We start from the raw sequence: 21764 nt of genomic DNA, 5'->3' as shown, positions 1-21764 counted from the left end.
TAGACCCGTGAACCCCCTTAAGTCAGTGAATTATAGCCAGCAGGGGATTTTTCTATATGGAACTGTCGGAGAAACTTCAATGACTTGTTACATTTCTAATATTGCAGATGTTTTCAAACACATGCAATTTATGACTTACAAGTACATTGATCTTATATATTACAACACATCTAATTTGACTCTCGATTCATATATGGGGTAGGACAGTTTAAGTCACAACTGCACCCATAAATGTAATTTTTTGTATTTTTGTAGTATTTTGATTTCCTTTAAAATATTGAAAAAATGTTTCTTCTCTGACTAAAATCATTAAATCTATTTTTTCTATTTAAGGTGCTGTGAAGATTACACCTGCTCACGATCAGAATGATTACGAGTGTGGAAAACGACATAATTTACCGTTCATTACAATGATTGATGATGAAGGCAATATATCAGCTGATTGTGGAGAATTTAGTGTATGTACAATTGGCTTCATCATTTTTCAAAATTTTGATATGAAATTCAAGTCAGCTTTAATTTTCTATGTAAAATTATATTTCTTTTGGAATATTTCCAAAGAATAAAAATGTTATTGTGTGATAAATAAATTAAGTTCACATTGGAATAATCTATATTTTGCTTTCTTTCATGAACGGCAGATTGTTCCAAAACGCTATAAGATTTACACAATTTGTTTGTTGTCTTCAGGGAATGAAAAGATTTGAAGCTAGAAAAGCTGTGTGGAAAGCTCTAAAAGACAAGGGTTTATACAGAGAAACAAAAGATAACCCTATGGTTGTTCCAATCTGCAGGTCAGTCTCATTTTTATCAATATTGAATTTACAGAGTCAGCCAGCCATGTTTTTTTTTATTAGTAGTAAAACATTTACTACAAAAGTTCTCACATCAGAGGCATGCATTAAATATATGAGAATTTTCTCCATTATGTATGCCTTTGTGTTTCTTTTACTGAAGGTTTTAATACAACAAGACTGTGTTATTCATAGATATTATAGATGTGTAAAGAGAATTGACAGACTTTCAAATTTTCAAGCAAGTACACTTTTGTCACAGTCACAGTATTTAATTTCAAAATTAGACCAGATGATGCTGCAATGAATCCATGATGGCTGGTTCTGTAAATTAAATAAAAGAGTAAAAGCCTTTTTAGCTCACCTGTCCCGAAGGGACAAGTGAGCTTATGCCATCACTTGGCGTCCGTCGTCGTCCGTCGTCTGTCGTCGTAAACTATTTCAAGAATCTTCTCCTCTGAAACTACTGGGCCAAATACTTTCAAACTTTAACTGAATGTTCCTTGGGGTATCTTATTTATAAATTGTATCCGAAATTTTGATCTATCAACAAACATGGTCGCCATTGCTAAAAATAGAACATAGGGGTCAAATGCAGTTTTTGGCTTATAACTCAAAAACCAAAGCATTTAGAGCAAATCTGACATGGGGTAATATTGTTTATCAGGTCAAGATCTATCTGCCCTGAAATTTTCAGATGAATCAGACAACCCGTTGTTGGGTTGCTGCCCCTGAATTGGTAATTTTAAGGAAATTTTGCTGTTTTTGGTTATTATCTTGAATATTATTATAGATAGAGATAAACTGTAAACAGGAATAATGTTCAGCAAAGTAAGATTTACAAATAAGTCAACATGACGGAAATGGTCAGTTGACCCCTTTAGGAGTTATTGCCCTTTATAGTCAATTTTTAACCATTTTTCGTAAATCTTAGTAATCTTTTACAAAAATCTTCTCCTCTGAAACTACTGGGCCAAATACTTCCAAACTTTAATTGAATGTTCCTTAGGGTATCTAGTTTGTAAATTGTATCCGAAGTTATGATCTATCAACAAACATGGTCGCCATTGCTAAAAATAGAACATAGGGGTCAAATGCAGTTTTTGGCTTATAACTCAAAAACCAAAGCATTTAGAGCAAATCTGACGTGGGTAATATTGTTTATCAGGTCAAGATCTATCTGCCCTGAAATTTTCAGATGAATCAGACAATCTGTTGTTGGGTTGCTGCCCCTGAATTGATAATTTTAAGGAAATTTTGCTGTTTTTGTTTATTATCTTGAATATAATTATAGATAGAAATAAACTGTAAACAGCAATAATGTTCAGCAAAGTAAGATCTTCAATTAAGTCTATTTAACCAAAATTGTCAATTGACCCCTTAAGGAGTTATTGCCCTTTAAAGACTTTTTTCACAATTTGTTCATCATGTTGACTTACGTTAAAACATCTTCTCCTTTGAAACTGCTGTATCAATTTCAGCCAAACTTAGGCTAAATGAGTTTCAGAGTATCTAGTATAAATTTTATATTTTATTTCCTTGTATGTCAAGAAACATAGCTCCTATGGCTAAAATAGAACATAGGAGAAAATGATTATTTTTTTTGGTTTTTGAAGAAAATAGGACGATCCAAAAAACATTTAAATAAATTGAAAGCCAAAATAATCATTGATGAGAGATTTAACCAAAAGAATTAAGGTGAGCGATTCAGGCTCTTGAGAGCCTCTTGTTTGATAAAAATTCTGCAGGATATTCTTTTGACTGAACCCTTGTTGGCTTCTCTTTTTAATTGACATTACCATCAATAATGTAGAAGCAAACCCACAAAATGAAAAAAAAGAAGATTGGTTTATTGAAAGTTTTTTTAATGTAGGAATATTGAGTGGATGGCTGATCTTTAAATTTGCATCTGAAAATTCCATAGTTCTTTTGTAGATTAAAAAATTTACATTCGTCATTCTAGAGCTATACCTTATATTTAAATGAAAAAAATGTAAAAAAAAAAGACTATTGAAACTATTATTCTTAATATGTAAGTCTGATAAACACTTTTTTTTTATTTCCAGTCGATCTAAAGATGTGATAGAACCTTTATTGAAGCCTCAGTGGTATGTTAGTATGCAGAGTATGGCTGATGCAGCTGTAAAGGTTAGTTGATGTAATGCTGTTAATATTTATTGCCTTTCATTTCTAGATAGTAGCACAAAGGATGGTATAGGCATATATACCGAAAAGCAGAAATTTTAGTAGCCCACACCAAATTTTAGGGGCCATTGGTGAATGGGTCCCTTGTAAATTTTAAAAACCCTGAAATATACCCTCTCTTGGAGTGGTCGATATTCTACAGTGACATTTTTAATCCGTTCATGCTTATATTTTTGTCAATGACTAATTACGACTTGAGTGTAATTTGCATAAAGTATGGGTAAACTCCTTGTTTTCTATTTATGCTTTTCCCAAATGATGATATTGACCTTCAGATTCCCTTCATAGAAACCATATTTTCAGAGTGACTTTACCAGAAGAAAAAAAAAACAATATTGAAAATTTTATTCGTCTAGAAAATAGTCAAACCTCCATTAAGCAGTCACTCATGAATAGTATCAAAAGTGACCATAAAAGATGAGGTTCTGAAAAATAAAATCTGGTTATGACACGGGATGTGGCTGGGATCAGCGCAAATATTTTCAGTATTTTCATTTTGTAGAGTTATCATTTGTGTAAGCAAACAAATAGAAAATGTTGGATTCTGGCACTCTTAATTTGAAGAAAACATTTGAGATCGTGGTTTAAGTATTCAATGATAAGGTTTTCAATGGAAACTGAAAGGAGTGGACTACAAAAAGTTTAATAAGTTCTGGTGTCTTTGATAGACCAGAGAAGTTTTGAAAAATGATGATTGTTGAACATTGCAGGTTGTTAGAGATGGGGAGCTGAAGATTATTCCAGAAATGCATATACAGACTTGGAACAAATGGCTTGAAAATTCACGGTATGTATCTTCATCAAGCTATACATGGTACCTGTATAGAGGTAGAAGTTACATTTGTAGATATGATTGATAGTGTGGTAGTTTGTATGCTTAATTTATTGCTTTAATCAAAGATTTTCAAGTTTTTTAAGTAATGGCTAATAATGTGTGCCTATCTGTTGTTTGGGTGACATCTAAAAGTCTTCTTAAGGGTTGCACAATTGTACACACAGAACTGCTATTCCATTATTCCAGTAAAATATTTATAAAAGTTAGACTTTCAAGTTATCTCCACTTATATGGCTTGGAGAAAAAAAATAATCAAACAAGTAATGTTTGTTGAAATGTTGAATAATATGATAAAACGCATACTTTATTGATTTGGTGAGAAGACTATCAAATTAATTATATTCCTCTCTCAAAATTTACTTATTTTATTAAGAAGTTGGACTGATTGTTGTAAATTTTATTACAATTAAAGATCTGCATTGACTTATATTTATCATTCTTATGAACTATGATAGTTGTTTCAGTAACATAGGTACCTTTGAATGTATTTTTCAGTGATTGGTGTATTTCACGACAGTTATGGTGGGGACATCGTATTCCAGCATACTTTGTTACTATAAATGATCCCAGTATACCTGCAGGTTCAGTGAGTATATAATTTTACTAAAGTATTGAATCATATATTGTTTAAGGCTGTAAGCGTTCAAAAATATATTCAATGATTTCATAAAAAATAAAGAATCTCAGCACTAAAAAATTTACAAAAAGAATCACCTTCACACATAAAAAAATGTGTCCATTGACTTTTGATTTGCCATTTTTAATATGAAATTATGGAAATCAGGAGGTTTTGAGTTTTGAAATATCTCAACTCTTCAGAAACCTTCAAATATTCTGTCAGTTGGCTAAAAACTTTATCTGGGTTGCATATCAAAACTTAATTTGTATAACTTTTCATACATTGTGTAAAACTAAAAGGCCTTGCAGTTCTTTAAATAGAGACAGAAATGATTGAATATTTGACTGTGTTGAAACATTAAAGATACTTCAATCTGAAAGCATAATTCATTTTGTTAGCATCATAACATTGATCATTAATAGATTATTACCATTTATCGCTATTTTGTGCATTTTTCCTTTGATCTTTTTTTGTGATAATTTTCATATCATGCTACTCGCTTGAGATGGAAAATTATCGCTAGAAACTAAGCAAGCACATGGCGTTGCTAACGAAATTGACATGAAATTGACAACTTCGTCAAAGGTAAAATAGCAATAAACAGATCATCATTGGTCATCTCAACTCGATTGCTTTTCTCGCTTTCGCCGTTCCGACTCCAGCGAGAAAATCAATCTCGTTGAGATGATCAATGATAATCTATAAATACATACTATAAAATATAAAATATGTTGTAGACGAAACCATTGGTAAAACATTATTGGTATCTCTAAAGCACCTCTAAAACCCACTGTACACTTGTGTTCTAGTTTTAGCTAAACTGCCTTCTTCTTTAATTTATAAGTGGTACATATCATTTGAGGTCAGGAAGGGGTGTAAGAAATGAATTATGTTGAATAATGTATTAAATGTTGTAGGATACAGATGAGAATTACTGGATTGTTGCCAGATCAGAAGAGGAAGCTAAACAGAAAGCTGCTGATAAATTTGGTGTTGCTGTAGAAAAGATATCATTACAACAAGGTAACATTTTTATTGTATTGTAAACCATGTTTGCTTAAATAATGCTTACATCTTAAATAATTGTGTTATAAGCTTTATATTTTGGTAAATAAATAAGTACAACTTTACCTATTTATTTAAATTTTTATTTATTGTATTCACTCAATGTTGAAGACCTTTTATTACATGTATAAAGATACTCTACAATTTCCAGATAAGAACATAAATTTGTTTAAATATTTATTGACATTTTTTACTATTTATAAGCTTTTTTTTTAAATTGCACAATGGCTATTTACCTGAAGTTAATTTCCTTTATGTTTTTGCAATTTCGCCCCTTGTTTATTCAAGTATTACTCCGATTCATATGGGTGCATTACAAAAATCAGTGTACAGTAGGTTTACTTTTGGTATCAACAGAACACTTTAAGTAAGGGGATATTTCATGTCTATGTACTGTAAAGAATTGCAAAGACAGGATAAAAACTAATACAACATTCAACAATGCTTCTAAATTGTCACTGATAACATAGGCATGTGTTCAAAACTTGAGAGGCAGATTATCTTTGCAGTTGTAAAGTGAAAAGCTATGGCAGATATAACTGCTAGGCCTATGAAATAAGTATTTATGTAAGTTTACCTAAAAAATGAATACATAAAAAATGAATACACACAAATGTTATCAAAAGCTGCATGCAGTCTCAATGATTTTAATGCTTAAATGTAATAGTAATGCAAGCAAATGTAATGCACCAATTGGTACATGAATTTCTTACAATTAATATGACAATTAATATACCAGATTTTTTAAATAGTAGGAATAAATGCTATGTAAATTATTTTCAATCTAAACTTATCCTCTGTTGATCTTTTTTGTAGATGAAGATGTGTTAGATACATGGTTTTCATCAGGAATATTTCCTTTCTCAATATTTGGATGGCCAGATCAGGTATTTTTTTATACAACTAATCCTATTTGTGTGTGTTTGCCATAATTTGTCTATTGTTAGTATGCATTTTATTGTAGGCTGTGTGTATACATGTAGAAAAATATTCTTTGAAACCACTAGACTATTTTAAGCCATAGATTAATTCTGAAAAAAGGTCAATGGTACTATAAAGTAAAACAGTGATGAAACAGGCAAACATTACCTGTAGAAATTAGGCTTATTTTAAGTCTTAGTTAGCCATATATGAATATGAAAGGAAAGATCTTAAAGAGGCAATTTTGGTCATTTTTAATTAGAGTACCCTTAATTGTGTTAGTAACAAGCATATTTATCATTTATTTACATAAATGTATGAAGTAATATCAAAGAATTGAAATTAATTGTCATGCAATTATTAAAGCAATTGCTTTTATGCCGTCGCGTATGGCCATCTTTGTGACCCAGATCAGAGACTCCGCCCAGATCAAGCCATAGTATTTTGTTTAACAGGCTCCTGGTCAGTCATTCTTTAACACCTATGTATGTTTTCTAATGCAATACATAGCTTGAAACTTTAAAAAAAAGTTAGTGGATTTAAGAAGTTTCAGAATATATTCTTGTAGATGTATTTTTGTATTTAAAGGGTCAACCGTTTGACTATCAAATAACATAGAAGTCCGAGTGAAAAAAAGTACATTTTTATAAATGCGATTCCGTTTTCCGCCGTTCGTACGATATTTCAACAAAATATGGATTCATTTCAGTTGTTGATTTAGTATTGAAAATTTAACTGAATTATCTCCTAATAAATACGGGTTTTTATGTTTAATTTGTGTTTCTTTAAGAGGTCAGGTGCTCTTGTTCATTCATAAAATTACCGTTCATTCATACATTTATCGTAAAATCAAAATCACTACACAGGTTAATGCGTAGTGTCAAATTATTACCTGTAATCTAAAAATAGACAAACTTTATTTGCGCAAATAATTTAGCGGAACGAAACCCTTGTTGAAAACACATAACAATAAGTTCGTTTTCCTTTTCTGTCAAAACTCCGTAATATTTATCGATCACCTTACTAATGAAATGGACCCGTCCAAACGTAGTAGATGCCAAGTCGGTCCAGATGAAGAGATATTTACAATTTGGAATTTTCTAGTTTATTAATACATAGATTGAAAAAAAGTATGTCTTTTTAATTATCATGATCAAAACTGGGTTTGCAAAACAAATGTCAGATGAAACCATTATCCTCGTCTTTTCAGTGAACAAGTCTACTACGTTTGTTGACACTCGACGGTCCACCGTGTTAGCAATTTTATTTCACATGTTTTCGAAATATTGAAGATCATTTTTCGCAATGTTTCCTGAAAATTGATGAATATCAAAGCAACGTAGAGCTGTTTGTTCTTGTTCGTATAATAAAATTGAGAATGGAAATGGGGAATTTGTCAAAGAGACAACAACCCGACCATAGAAAAACATACAACAGCAGAATTAAGGTCACCAACAGGTCTTCAATGCAGCGAAAAATTCCCGCACCCGGAGGCGTCCTTCAACTGGCCCCTATACAATATATATACTAGTTCAGTGATAACGATTTAATGTCATGTTTGTCTGTGATGACCCCCCTTTTCGGGATTGCATGAGAATTGTAGTTATCTCGTACCCACATGCACTTGTTTCTATCCATAGGAAGGTCGACTATCCATATAAAACTATTTATATGGATAATCGACCTTCCTATGGATAGAAACAAGTGCCTGTGCTCGTACCGCATCAGAAGGACACATATCAACTGAGCAATAATGTTTGGAACTTAGTTTTAAAAATGATGACAAAGTAACATTATGAAAATATTTTTATTAAGCTGAAATATACATTTATTCTTTACATGTTTATGTCTTGTAAGATATTTTATTTCTTTCCCGTTTTTTAACATTTGCGTCTGGAAAGTTGAAATGTTTTAACTTAATCATTTGTGTTAATGGTTAAATATAAATTAATAATGAAAATTGTTAAAATTAAATCAATAAAGGAAATTATTGCCAAGGAAGTTACAAACACTACCAGGGGATAATCCATGATGATTTCTTTTTGAGTTATATATTTCAGCACATGTATATTTGACCCCAACTTTAGCCTGGTAAACGTGTTGTCTCCTTGTGAAATATAAAACATATTAAAAATGACTTTCTGCTAAAGTCTTTTATTTATATAAAGTTAAAACCTTCTTACTTTTAACTAGACAACACTCATGTCAGGTTTAATTCTTGTATATATGTGGATGAAAAATAAAAGTCCCCAAACATTAACATGGCAGCAATTGCTTTTACAGCCTTTAAGGCTTTGATTTTTCAACAAACCTTGATGTAAAATTGGGAATTCATGTTTTTTTAGAAAACCTAATTAAGTGTTTGTCATCTGCCTTTATGCTGTCTATTTATATGTTGTAGACAAAAGAACTAAATGCATTTTATCCTGGAACATTACTAGAAACAGGACATGATATTCTATTTTTCTGGGTCGCCAGGATGGTGTGTATGGGACTTGTGTTGATGGGAAAACTGCCATTTAAAGAGGTAATTATTATAAACAATTTATATTGTCAAAGTGCATCATATGATCATTCAATCTTTGCTTGATTTTGATGATCAAACCAAATGTCAATATAAAGAATAAAAACACACACTATTCCATTAGCATTATTATGGCAAAGTCCATGTTTTTTCTACCTGGAAAGATAAAAGCAACCAAAAACATATGGGTTGGAAATAAGTTGGGAATTGTCATTTCGTCATACAGATTGCTATTGAAACCCCAAAATTATTTTGGTAAAAAGAAGCATAGAATTGATTGATAATTGTTTGTTTAAAATACAAAGGCCAGTATTCCGCCAATATATCCAAAAAGATAAAGGATGAGCAAACACACAAAACAAATACATCACAAAACCTCATTAAAAGTTATTTCAGGACTTCCTAATACATTTTAAAAACAAAATGAAACTTAGAGTTCAATACATTTCCCTTTACATTTCTTATAAAACAGCTATTAAATTGTTTGGAATAAAAATAATGTACAATTATGGCCTCAATTGAATAGGGAACGTTGATATTCAAATTTGAAAGGGTTATTGTTATAACATACATTTCTCACAACAGAAATTTAGTCTATGCACAGTTTCCTGTGGGAGAAGTGGGTTATTTTTACTACTAGCATATTTCAAAACAGTTGTTTTACTTTCACACAGTTTCCAAATGGAAAAAGGAGTTATTTTGTAATACCAGTAATTTTATGCAAAGATGCTATAGTAAATTATTCAACTATTAATAGTTATAATAGAAATACACAAAAATTCTTTATTTACAGTAAGTTAACGCAGAAAGTAACAATATCTGTTTAAGTATATATTTTGTATATTTGTATAGGTATATTTACATGCTATGGTGAGAGATGCTCATGGAAGAAAGATGAGTAAATCCCTAGGAAATGTGATAGATCCATTAGATGTTATATATGGTATAACTTTAAAGGTGAGTAAACATAAAAACTGTACTGTAAATGTTCGAAGAACTTTAATGACCATGTCTTCTGGTACCAACTTTTGGGTCAATTCGCAACAGCATAGTGTATTGCACAAAAGCAAAAAAAATGAATATAAATTCAAATCATGCAACCAATTCTAAGTTCCTTGACTACAATTTTTCTGTGTCAGAAACCTATAATGTGTCTAATAGTTAATTACAATCCAAATTCAGACTTATATCAAGAGTGAATTTTGTGTCCATCTTAGCCCCAACTGTTCAGGGTTGGACCTCTGAGGTCATATCCAGCTGCACTTTGCGAAACAATTGATCTCATCTACATTAGCCAAATTTCATGGCCAGTATTAAATATATTAAGTCAGTGATTTGAAAGGGGAAAAGCACTTAAAGTATTGTGCAATTTTTACTTTAAAGAAAGACTTGAAGGGAAAAAGTTATGTACAATTTGAAGTATTAAAGTAGTAAATTGTATTTTCAGGACCTGCACAGTAGACTTGAAGATGGTAATTTGGAAGAGAAAGAAGTTAAAAAAGCACAGGAAGGACAGGTAAAAAGCAAATAAATGAAAGCAGTTTGGGGATGTGTGAAAAAGGTTCTAAATAGTACAATAAAACAATACAAAAACATCCAGCTTTCAATATACTTTTCAACTTGATAAAGGAAAACTGGGGTTGATTTGGATTGCGCTTAGAAATTAAATTATTTAATAATAAAATATGTCTTTAATAACAACTAAAGGAGGCCATACAGATTTGTTCCATTAGTAATTTAAAATCATTTACAGTGGTAAATATAAAAAAGAAGATGTGGTATGATTGCCAATGAGACAACTTTCCACAAGAGATTAAAATGACACAGACATTAACAACTATAGGTCACTGTACGGCCATAAGTATTTCTTGTCATACCCAAAATACAGTAACTTTTATGTCCATGAAATATTACAGATCTTTTTTGCTATTGCAATTTTTAAAAGTACTTCATATAGCTTATGATGATATTAAGTTTTGAATTGCATGATTTATTATTGGTGTATTGTTTTAGAAAGCAGATTACCCCAATGGTATCCCTGAATGTGGAACTGATGCACTGAGATTTGCCCTGGTTGCATATACTTCTCAAGGTAGTATTATAATATCAATGAGTGAAAAAGGGCATCAACCTTGGTACATTGCATTTTGTGTCAGTTTCTGTTTTACCATGCTAATCTTCATATATTTAAAAAGTTCTTGTACCCTGTGTGACACATAAGTGAACTGGCATGTACAATTCCTGCCAGATTTTGAACTAAATTTATGAATTTTAACTCGGTTTATATAGAAAATAAGTGCAGATCAATGTTTTAGAAAAATTGCATTGTAAGTTAAGCACTTTAACATATACAATTCTTGTCAGCTATTTTATATCAAAACTTTATATCAGCATAGCCTCAGACAAATTCAGAAATCAGTGCAGATGAACTGTTTTCAAAAGAGTTTTTCACTTATTTATTATATGGAAATTGCATTTCAAACATACCTGATGCTTTTTTAGCATCTAATAGTTAACTTTAAATCTATGAACTATTTCTTTATAAGTGCTAGCTGAGTGCATAATACATTTGTTATAAAATAATAACAGTTAATTTATTTTATTTTTCAGGAAGGGACATTAACTTAGATGTTTTAAGAGTCCAAGGCTATAGATTTTTTTGCAATAAATTATGGAATGCCACAAAATTTGCTATGATTGCTCTTGGAGATAGTTTTAAACCAGAACCAGAACATAAGGTAAGACACCAATGTCCAACAGACCTTTAACAAACAGAAGGTTTATTGATGGAGACCAGAATAATGTAAATTTTTGTGTTTTTTCTATGTTCCACAATGGTTTCTATCAGTGCAATGCTGTTCAATTGTTTTTCTCAAGTTATTTTTTTCAACCAGACAAGGCTTTTTAAAGCTTTTATTTCTTTTCACATCAACTGTTTTCAGAAGTTTTTGTGGATAGGATTTTTAAAATTCAGTCATTTCTATGAACTTAGAAGAACAATGAAGAAAAAGTGGCCATAATGTATTTATTTGTGTGATACTGTGGAATCATTTATTTTCATGGATATTTGATTGCCAGGTTTTGCCAAAGTCTAGATACCACTTTATAAACATTGTATTTTGTTCACCTGTACCCACAAAACCCACGAAAATTGGAATCCAACAAAGAATAATGAATCCACAGTAGTTTTAAACTCTCATTTATATTTGCATACATTTAAAAGAATATAATTACTTTATTATTAAACCTACCATCAGCCCATGAAGGGCATGCTACAGATAATGATTATAAATAGATTTAAGTTAAGAAACAATAAAGATAATGCTAACCATAATACAAATTTAAATATTGCAGTTGTTTTATTAATGTAAAATAATTCTAACAAATCAATGTAGCAGACTTTCGTTTTTCTTCATTTTCACATTAGAGAAGCAAATCTATTGTCTGTACCTAGATTTCAAAATTAATACATATTTTAAAATCAGAATCTTTTTCAAGTAAACTTAAACAATGATTTTTTGTTATGATTCTTTTAACAGTTAAGTGGAAAAGAAAAAGAGATGGATTTATGGATACTGAGTAGGCTGAACTATGCTATAGAACAGGCCAACTTAGGATTTGTTAACTATGACTTCCAGACAGCTACTACTGGATGTTACAACTTTTGGCTGTATGAACTTTGTGATTGGTACTTGGTGAGTAGAATTTACATATTGATGGATTATTACATAATTTTAACACAATTACTTATATCCTCAAGGACTGTATCCAATTGTCGGATATGCAATTGTTAATTGGACTAGTGTACTAGATGATTTCCTCCAAATACAGCCAAAATTCAATGCGTTCAATATTCTGTCATAATCTTCATTATATTTATTTCTACAGTAATAGATTTACTGGAAAATGATACTGTTATCGTATGATAGTGCCACTGTTAATCTACAACTTTACCTACTTTACTTTTAAAATGTGCATATTTATACATTTAATTGATCTAATTATGTATTTCAGGAACACATTAAGCCACTTATTTATGGTGACAATGAAGAAGAGAAGACTGTTTCAAGAAATGTCTTGTATACATGTTTAGATGTTGGTCTTAGGTTGTTACATCCTATCATGCCTTTTGTGACAGAAGAGCTGTATCAACGGTTACCAAGGAGATCAGATAAACATGCACCTAGTATATGCATAGCTCCTTATCCACATGTTGACACAGTATGTATTTTGTCTGTGTGTCTATTGAGATATTGTAATTCTGTGATGTTTGTTGAAAGAAATTAAATAGAACCTATACGTAACATAAAAAAACAATGTTAAGATATTTAAAAGTTCTGTAAATACATTTAGGATTTTCTCAAATGATAAGCTTAAATTTAAGAATTATATTTGAATTAATGTTCTGAATTTAATTTTAGAATTGGCTGGTCCTCATTAGTTGACAGTGTTCATACCCTTTTAGTGTCTTCTTAACTTTTATGAAAATATGAAATATGAAATGAAATATATATTTATACAGACCAAAGGACAAGGACGTGAACAATTACAGACCACCATACAGCTGTCAACAATTTACAAGTTTAGATAAATATTCTGTAGTTCTGCACTTTTTAAATAGAAGATTGTGTTTGAAATGTTGACTCCCAAAAAAATGTAAATTTCATGCAAATATTTTTCATAATAGTATAAAAATTTGATTTTACAGTACCCACACAGATCTACTGATTTAGAGTCAGATGTTGATTTGGTCCAGACAGTTGTTAAAAGTATAAGATCAACAAGAGCAGATTATAATTTAGTCAATAAAAATAAAACTGATGGTAAGTGATCCACAGATGATTCAGCTTATGTTGTACACAAATTATGGCTGTGCTTCTAGAGATAATTTGACTCTTAAAATTTAAGAAAAAAGAAAAAAAAAAGTCTGTCAGAATGTGATACATAAAGAAGACATTCTAACAAAGTAACCTGTATATCTGTTTCAACTCTTTAAAGAAAACTTCTAACAACTGCTTTGAATAAAAACATTTGTAAAGAAGTTTCTTACTGTAATAATATATTTTCTTAGATATTCAAGTCAGATTGGCTTATTCACAATGTTGATGATGCTGGTGAAGTATTGTGTTTATATATACTACTAATTGAGTAGACCGATTTCATTGAGTTGCAACTTCTCTGAAACGATAAAAAATTGAATGAATTTGTGATATGATGTATAAATGAAGTGTTTTGTGCTTCCTAAATTTGTTTTTGAAACAATCTTTTTTCTGCAGAAAACAAGAAAATATCCCAATTCGTAGACGGATATCAATCTATTTCTTATACACTTTTGTGCATGCTCAATGGACAAATGCCTGTAAAATTTAAAACTTTGTTTCAACACTTGCCCAATTGTACCACAATTTTGCTGGCATCTTCTAGTGTAATGAGTTAAGAATGTTAGTATTATATTAAACGATGATTGTCATTGATTTTAAGGTTAATTTAATTGTAATTTCTAAAAAAAAGGTTAGCAACTTAATATGAACAATAGCCATGTTAAAAAAACAAAAATTAACAACCAGTCATTTTCTGTCACACTATTTACCTACATAGCAGAGGGGGCATTAAGTTTTACCCTTGTCCATCTGTACATATGTCTGTCTGTCCAAATTTGGTTTCTGTTCTCTAACTTTAGTGTGCTTTTACCAAATGTTATGAAACTTATACATAATGCTTATAATCACAAAATACGGATCAAGTTCGAATACCCTCAACCAAATTTTAGGCAATTTATACACAATGCTTATTACCACAAAATACAGATCAAGTTAGAATATATATGTGGTATCAACTTTACTGTTGTGTCCCTTACAAATGGAAAAAAAAAATGCTGAATTTTTCGTTTTGTTTCTCTTCTCTAGTTTGCCTCTAACAAATGTTATGAAACTTTTACACAATACTTATGACCACAAAACTCAGATCAAGTACAAATTTTGTTAGTGTCACTTTTACCGTTCTTCAGTTATGTTTGTTTTTAACTTTATATGATATGCAAGCGGGGGCATCATCTGTCTCCCATGGACACATTCCCCATTTATTTGATAAATGATTAAAAAGTTTGTAATATATTTTTTTTTTCTATTACAGTGTACTTAAAGTGTGATTCAACAGAAACAGCCTCTATATTGAAGAGATACACAGATCTGATAGAAACCTTGACATTTTGTGCTAGTCTCAACGTTTTGGTCGGGGACTCTCCGCCTGAGGGATGTGCTGTACAGACCGTGTCAGCTAAATGTGAATGTCACATCATGTTAAAGGTGATTATTACATAGTCAATATTAGATATCTAAACAATGAATTATGGGTTTATTGAAGACATTTGGGGAGATTTACTCAAAAGTATGCAGTACAAACAACTTAGATTTTCTAATAATCAGATGTATTTCTGTAAGAAGTGTTTAGAGAGACAATTAGTGCACCCTTTATTGGTATGTTTACCTGAAGGGCCTTAATAATTTTGTAAGAGTATTAGATGCTGATTCATTAAAATCATGTATAAGTAAACTTACATGCAAGATGTTAAACATTATAGGTATTGTCAATGGTTTTGTTTAAAGTGTGAGGATTTCAAACTTGGAACATATAGCTGATCAACTGAATGAAAGACTGAGAAAGGTGCTTGAACTGTGTGTGTTGCATGTGATTTGATCAAAAGGAAACTGTTCCACCTCATAAGAATAATACATATGAAGAAGGCATAATTGTGTAAACTGTCCAAGGGACAATAGTCTTGACAGAAACATAGCAAGACTTAAGCAACAAGCAGAGCATTATAAATCTTGAAGTCAATACAACTGCCCCAAGAGCATATATATATTTATCATGATGATTCTGCCTTCATACATAACTATTATTGAATGCAGAAAAGTATAACTGGTCCCCGAATATTTGAACGGAGTATGCCTGTATGACATTATTTTATATCTTACTTATATTATTTGATGCAATCATATGATGACTAATATTCATAATAATATATTATTATTGTTATAGGGTATAATTGATATTCCAAAAGAAATCAGTAAACTGAATGGAAAGAAAGACACACTGTCTGGTCAGTTACAAAAATTAAAGGACACAACTGCTAAAGAAGATTACACTACTAAAGTACCAGAGGATGTCCAACAAAAGAATTCTCAGAAGGTAAATATTTAGTTTATATGAAATTCTATTACAGCCGATTTCAATGAGTGTGTAGGAAAAAGTAATATCTTTGGTTAGCTTGCTTGCTAGCTGAACCATGAAGTCATTGTTAGGATAGGTAAACTTCCCTCCTTTAAGAGTAGACTAGTCCAACAGATAACAAATCTATTTGTCTGTAGGACTTGGCTACTTAAAAAGGAGGTAGTATACTTTACCTAACAATGAATTCATGGTTCAGTTAGCAAGCAAGCTAACCAAAGATATTACCTTTAGCTACACTCATTGACATGGGCTGTAGGTTTATTCACATATTAACATTTGCCATCTGATAAGACACTTATACAATGATCTGTTTACCAATGTGAAATATTTTTCACTCTATGTGCAATATGTTTCTGAGGATCTGCACCTAATCATTTTTCATTATTTAGGGGATGAGTGTTTCAGCCTCTGACAATACTAGGCAAAAAGTTTATAGACTTCGAAGACGAGATGAATTGCTTATTACTTCACATTAAATTGTGATTGTGTTGTCTAAAGATTGCTTGTATAGCAGCTGAATTGGAATACACAATTCAATTTAAATCTATTGAAATGCACAATTCAATCTAAATCTATTGGAATACACAATTCAATCTAAATCTATTGGAATACACAATTCAATCTAAATCTATTGGAATACACAATTCAATCTAAATCTATTGGAATACACAATTCAATCTAAATCTATTGGAATAAAAATCCTTGTTTTCAAAATTCCAATAGGGAACATACTATATATAATTGTTTAAATAAACCAATTTTTCAAGACGTTTCGGCCATTGGCCTTCTTCAGTTCTTTATTTTTCCTCTCAACTACATGGCTGAATGCAATGTCAGCCATGTAGTTGAGAGGAAAAATAAAGAACTGAAGAAGGCCAATGGCCGAAACGTCTTGAAAAATTGGTTTATTTAAACAATTATCTATTGGAATACACAATTCAATCTAAATCTATTGGAATACACAATTCAATCTAGATCTATTGGAAATCACATCTTCTTTGACAACTATAACTTTAAAGTATTCCAATACAGTTCATTAATCTGAAAGCAGTCTTTAGATTTAGACTTATAAAGGCTATATAATTATTCTGGTAATACCATATCTTGTGGTTCTATGGTAATTACAATTTGAAACACAACTTAAAGGTCTTTTTTATTTTCTCTTTTGTTTGAGACAAGGTAAAAATTCACATTAGGTTATTGTAAAAGATCAAGTCAATGCACATTAGATACTTCTAATAGGTTAGTCGTATTCAAATATAAAAGTGTAATAATGTAGGCAAGACCTTTCTGTTTTATTAATATTTTCCTATATTTTTATTTTCAGATGAGTGAAACAGAAATAGAAATAGAGAAATTAACACAGGCAATAGCTACTTTAGGAAGAATGTAGTAATATATATAAAGACTAGCAGATTTAATTTATGGATAGAAGACACAGTAAAATCATTCAATAAATATCTTTGTGAGCGTATAAAGCAATTTTGTTTGACTTTGTTAATTTATTTAATGTTTAATTGATAAACATGGATGTATGTTGTGACGGATAGACATTTTTGTCATTTTATTGCATGGGTCTGTAGGTAGTTGTATAGACCCACTTATACTCTGCTCAATTTATGTGTATCTACTTAAAAGCACTGCCTTCATGTGTCTACTTGCAGCAGCTTTGTCTAGAATTCACCTTATTGGGGCAGTTGGGAGTTTAAACAAAATAATTTACTGGTTCACAGATGTTCCTTAATACTTATTCTGATAATTAAGTAAAATTATTTTTCTCCTAGTCACTGCATTAAATTTTTTTAAACCATTACCATTATATCTTCTTTTTTTTTTTTTTTAGACTTGCATTATTTCAGTAGCAAACATCCATTAATTACTAATAACTTGGTAATGGTCAGATCATTGTTATGAAAATATTTTTTGAGGAGAGCTTGGAAGGGCTTTATCCCAAATTCTATGAGAAGAGTAAATGCTGAATCCCCTTGAAAATAATGTGTCCATTCCAGCATACCAATATTATTAAATCCAGATTTAACTGGTTATTTCAGAATTCATAAGAATTAAACAGCTCAATCCAAAATTCTTGAAAAAGGTCCACCCATACTTTTTCCTCACATGATGAACGTTGCATGTTTCTTTTTGCAAATTTTAAACATATAATAGGTATTTTTTGTAGCACTAGTTTTATTAATTTCATGGACATAGGGTCATTAAGTACATTTAATAGTTCTAAAGCAAATACACATTTGTATTGTTTTAAAGCAAATTCAGAAATGATATTGCATTATGGGAGCATCACTGTTTTGGACCTTCTAATCAGTGCATATATCCTGTAAATGGATGAAGAAACTTGGGAATGTTTGTTGAATAGGTCTATCGAGTGTCCTAAAATCTCAAAGTTTTAGTTAATCCACATACGTATATAATAAAATAATATTTCCTTGATATTAATTATTGTCAGAACATCAATAAAGGTGAAAGAAGTGTAGTTGTTTATTTGTGATTTATGATCTATTATGAATTTAATTATACCTACCTGGTTTTTAGCTCACCTGGCCCGAAGGGCCAAGTGAGCTATTCCCATCACTTTGCGTCCGGCGTCCGTCGTCGTCGTCCGTCGTCGTTAACTTTTACAAAAATCTTCTCCTCTGAAACTACTGGGCCAAATCAAACCAAACTTGACCACAATCATCATTGGGGTATCTAGTTTAAAAAATGTGTGGCGTGACCCGGTCAACCAACCAAGATGGCCGCCACGGCTAAAAATAGAACATAGGGGTAAAATGCAGTTTTTGGCTTATAACTCAAAAACCAAAGCATTTTGAGGAAATCTGACATGGGATAAAAATGTTTATCAGGTCAAGATCTATCTACCCTGAAATTTTCAGATGAATCGGTCAATCGGTTGTTGGGTTGCTGCCTCTGAATTGGTAATTTTGAGGAAATTTTGCTGTTTTTGGTTATTATCTTGAATATTATTATAGATAGAGATAAACTGTAAACAGCAATAATGTTCAGCAAAGTAAGATCTACAAATAAGTCAACATGACCAAAATGGTCAGTTGACCCGTTTAGGAGTTATTGCCCTTTATAGTCAATTTTTAACCATTTTTCGTTAATTAAAGTAATCTTTTACAAAAATCTTCTCCTCTGAAACTACTTGGCCAAATTTATCCAAACTTGGCCACAATCATCTTTGGGGTATCTAGTTTAAAAAATGTGTGGCATGACCTGGTCAACCAACCAAGATGGCCGCCACGGCTAAAAATAAAACAAAGGGGTAAAATGCAGTTTTTGGCTTATAACTCAAAAACCAAAGCATTTTGAGGAAATCTGACATGGGATAAAAATGTTTATCAGGTCAAGATCTATCTGCCCTGAAATTTTCTGATGAATCGGTCAATCGGTTGTTGGGTTGCTGCCCCTGAATTGGTAATTTTGAGGAAATTTTGCTGTTTTTGGTTATTATCTTGAATAATATTATAGATAGAGATAAACTGTAAACAGCAATAATGTTCAGCAAAGTAAGATCTACAAATAAGTCAACATGACCAAAATGGTCAGTTGACCTGTTTAGGAGTTATTGCCCTTTATAGTCAATTTTTAACCATTTTTCGTAAATTAAAGTTATCTTTTACAAAAATCTTTTCCTCTGAAACTACTGGGCCAAATTAATCCAAACTTGGCCACAATCATCTTTGGGGTATCTAGTTTAAAAAATGTGTGGCGTGACCTGGTCAACCAACCAAGATGGCCGCCACCGCTAAAAATAGAACATAGGGGTAAAATGCAGTTTTTGGCTTATAACTCAAAAACCAAAGCATTTTGAGGAAATCTGACATGGCATAAAAATGTTTATCAGGTCAAGATCTATCTGCCCTGAAATTTTCAGATGAATCGGTCAATCGGTTGTTGGGTTGCTGCCCCTGAGTTGGTAATTTTGAGGAAATTTTGCTGTTTTTGGTTATTATCTTGAATATTATTATAGATAGAGATAAATTGTAAACAGCAATAATGTTCAGCAAAGTAAGATCTACAAATAAGTCAACATGACCAAAATGGTCAGTTGACCCCTTTAGGAGTTATTGCCCTTTATAGTCAATCTTTAACCATTTTTCATAAATCTAAGTAATCTTTTACAAAATCTCCAATGAAACTACTAGGCCACAATCATTTTTGGGGTATTTAGTTTGAAAAATGTGTCCGATGACCTGGCCATTCAACCAAGATGGCCGCCATGGCTAAAAATAGAACATAGGGGTAAAATGCAGTTTTTGGCTTATAACTATGAAACCAAAGCATCTAGAGCAAATCTGACAAGAAGTTAAATTGTTAATCAAGTCAAGATCTATCTGCCCTGAATTTTTCAGATGAATTGGACAACTGGTTGTTGGGTTGCTGCCCTCCAATCGGTAATTTTTAAAGAAATTTTGCCGTTTTTGGTTATCTTGAATACTATTATAGATAGCGATAAACTGTAAACAGCAATAATGTTCAGCAAAGTAAGATCTACAAATAAGTCAACATGACCTAAATGGTCAATTGACCCCTTAAGAAGTTATTGCCCTTTATAGTCAATTTTTAACAATTTTCATTAATTTGGTAAATTTATGTAAATTTTTACCAAATATAGTTCTCTGTTACTAATGGGCAAAGTTCATTATAGATATAATTGTAAGAAGCAAAATCGTTCAGTAAAGTAAGAACTTCAAACACATCACCATCACCAAAATACAATTTTGTCATGAATCCATTTGTGTCCTTTGTTTAATATGCACATAGACCAAGGTGAGCGACACAGGCTCTTTAGAGCCTCTAGTTGAAGTGGGCAGTAAATAGTGTTGAGTGCTAATCTGTCTTATCTATTCCACTTATTCTTCTGAATCGCTCAACAGAATTTTATGAATCTTTCACAGAATTTTTCTTACATGATGAGTTTTGCATTAATTACATTATTCATCTGACTAATATACAGTACTGTGGATTCATTTATTTTCTCGCGAACCAATTTTCGTGGTTATTTAATTTCGTTGGTTTGCCGAAATGTGCATACAAGCCTTCAGAAAATTTGGTATTCATTGAACATTCAATTTCGTGGTTTACCGGTTCCCACGAAATCCATGAAAATTGGTATCCAACGAATAATAATGAATCCACAGTATTTAAAATTAAAAATGGAAATTGGGAACTTGTCAAAGTGACAACAACCCGACCAGAGTAGAAAACAGCTGAAGGTCACCAATGGGTCTTCAACACAGCCAGAGAGTCCTCGCACCTGGAGGCCCGCTTACCTAGTTAAAGGACACTGTGTTTTTCTATCTAAGAATCAGTCTGTATCCAGTGGAAGTTTTGGTTTTAAATACGAAGTTGGGGTCATATCAACTTAAACTTAATATAAATGTTCATTATGTGAACAATTTTATAGCTATGTTCCAAATCCATTTTAGTCTCAAAATTTTGGTTGTCTGGATTGGGACTTAAGTTTAAATCTGTGAATTCAGTATTGCAGACATTTTGAGATTTTTGGCTGTCACATATTTATTGTATTTGTATAGATATTTTTAT

At 31.3% G+C, this 21764-nt stretch overlaps 1 protein-coding gene across 1 annotated transcript in view; it reads left to right on the top strand.

Annotated features, from left to right (window-relative positions):
• LOC139513036 (valine--tRNA ligase-like) overlaps nt 1–18683 on the top strand; it is a 34094-nt gene extending 15411 nt beyond the window's left edge. Inside the window, exons 10-27 of the mRNA XM_071301123.1 lie at nt 334–458; nt 691–794; nt 2861–2942; nt 3710–3786; nt 4330–4420; nt 5371–5476; nt 6335–6405; nt 8841–8966; nt 9816–9920; nt 10411–10479; nt 10977–11055; nt 11574–11701; nt 12503–12658; nt 12978–13184; nt 13672–13786; nt 15096–15268; nt 16005–16154; nt 17524–18683. Of these exons, the coding sequence (XP_071157224.1) occupies nt 334–458; nt 691–794; nt 2861–2942; nt 3710–3786; nt 4330–4420; nt 5371–5476; nt 6335–6405; nt 8841–8966; nt 9816–9920; nt 10411–10479; nt 10977–11055; nt 11574–11701; nt 12503–12658; nt 12978–13184; nt 13672–13786; nt 15096–15268; nt 16005–16154; nt 17524–17589 (2030 nt within the window). The 3' untranslated portion in view covers nt 17590–18683. The remainder of the gene's footprint in view (nt 1–333; nt 459–690; nt 795–2860; nt 2943–3709; nt 3787–4329; nt 4421–5370; nt 5477–6334; nt 6406–8840; nt 8967–9815; nt 9921–10410; nt 10480–10976; nt 11056–11573; nt 11702–12502; nt 12659–12977; nt 13185–13671; nt 13787–15095; nt 15269–16004; nt 16155–17523) is intronic.
• The last annotated feature ends 3081 nt before the right edge of the window (nt 18684–21764 follow it).

Source organism: Mytilus edulis, chromosome 2 (genome assembly GCF_963676685.1).
Source record: "Mytilus edulis chromosome 2, xbMytEdul2.2, whole genome shotgun sequence".
Lineage (NCBI taxonomy): Eukaryota > Metazoa > Mollusca > Bivalvia > Mytilida > Mytilidae > Mytilus > Mytilus edulis.
Note: the sequence above shows the minus strand (reverse complement) of the source record. Positions and strands in the feature narration are given on the sequence as shown.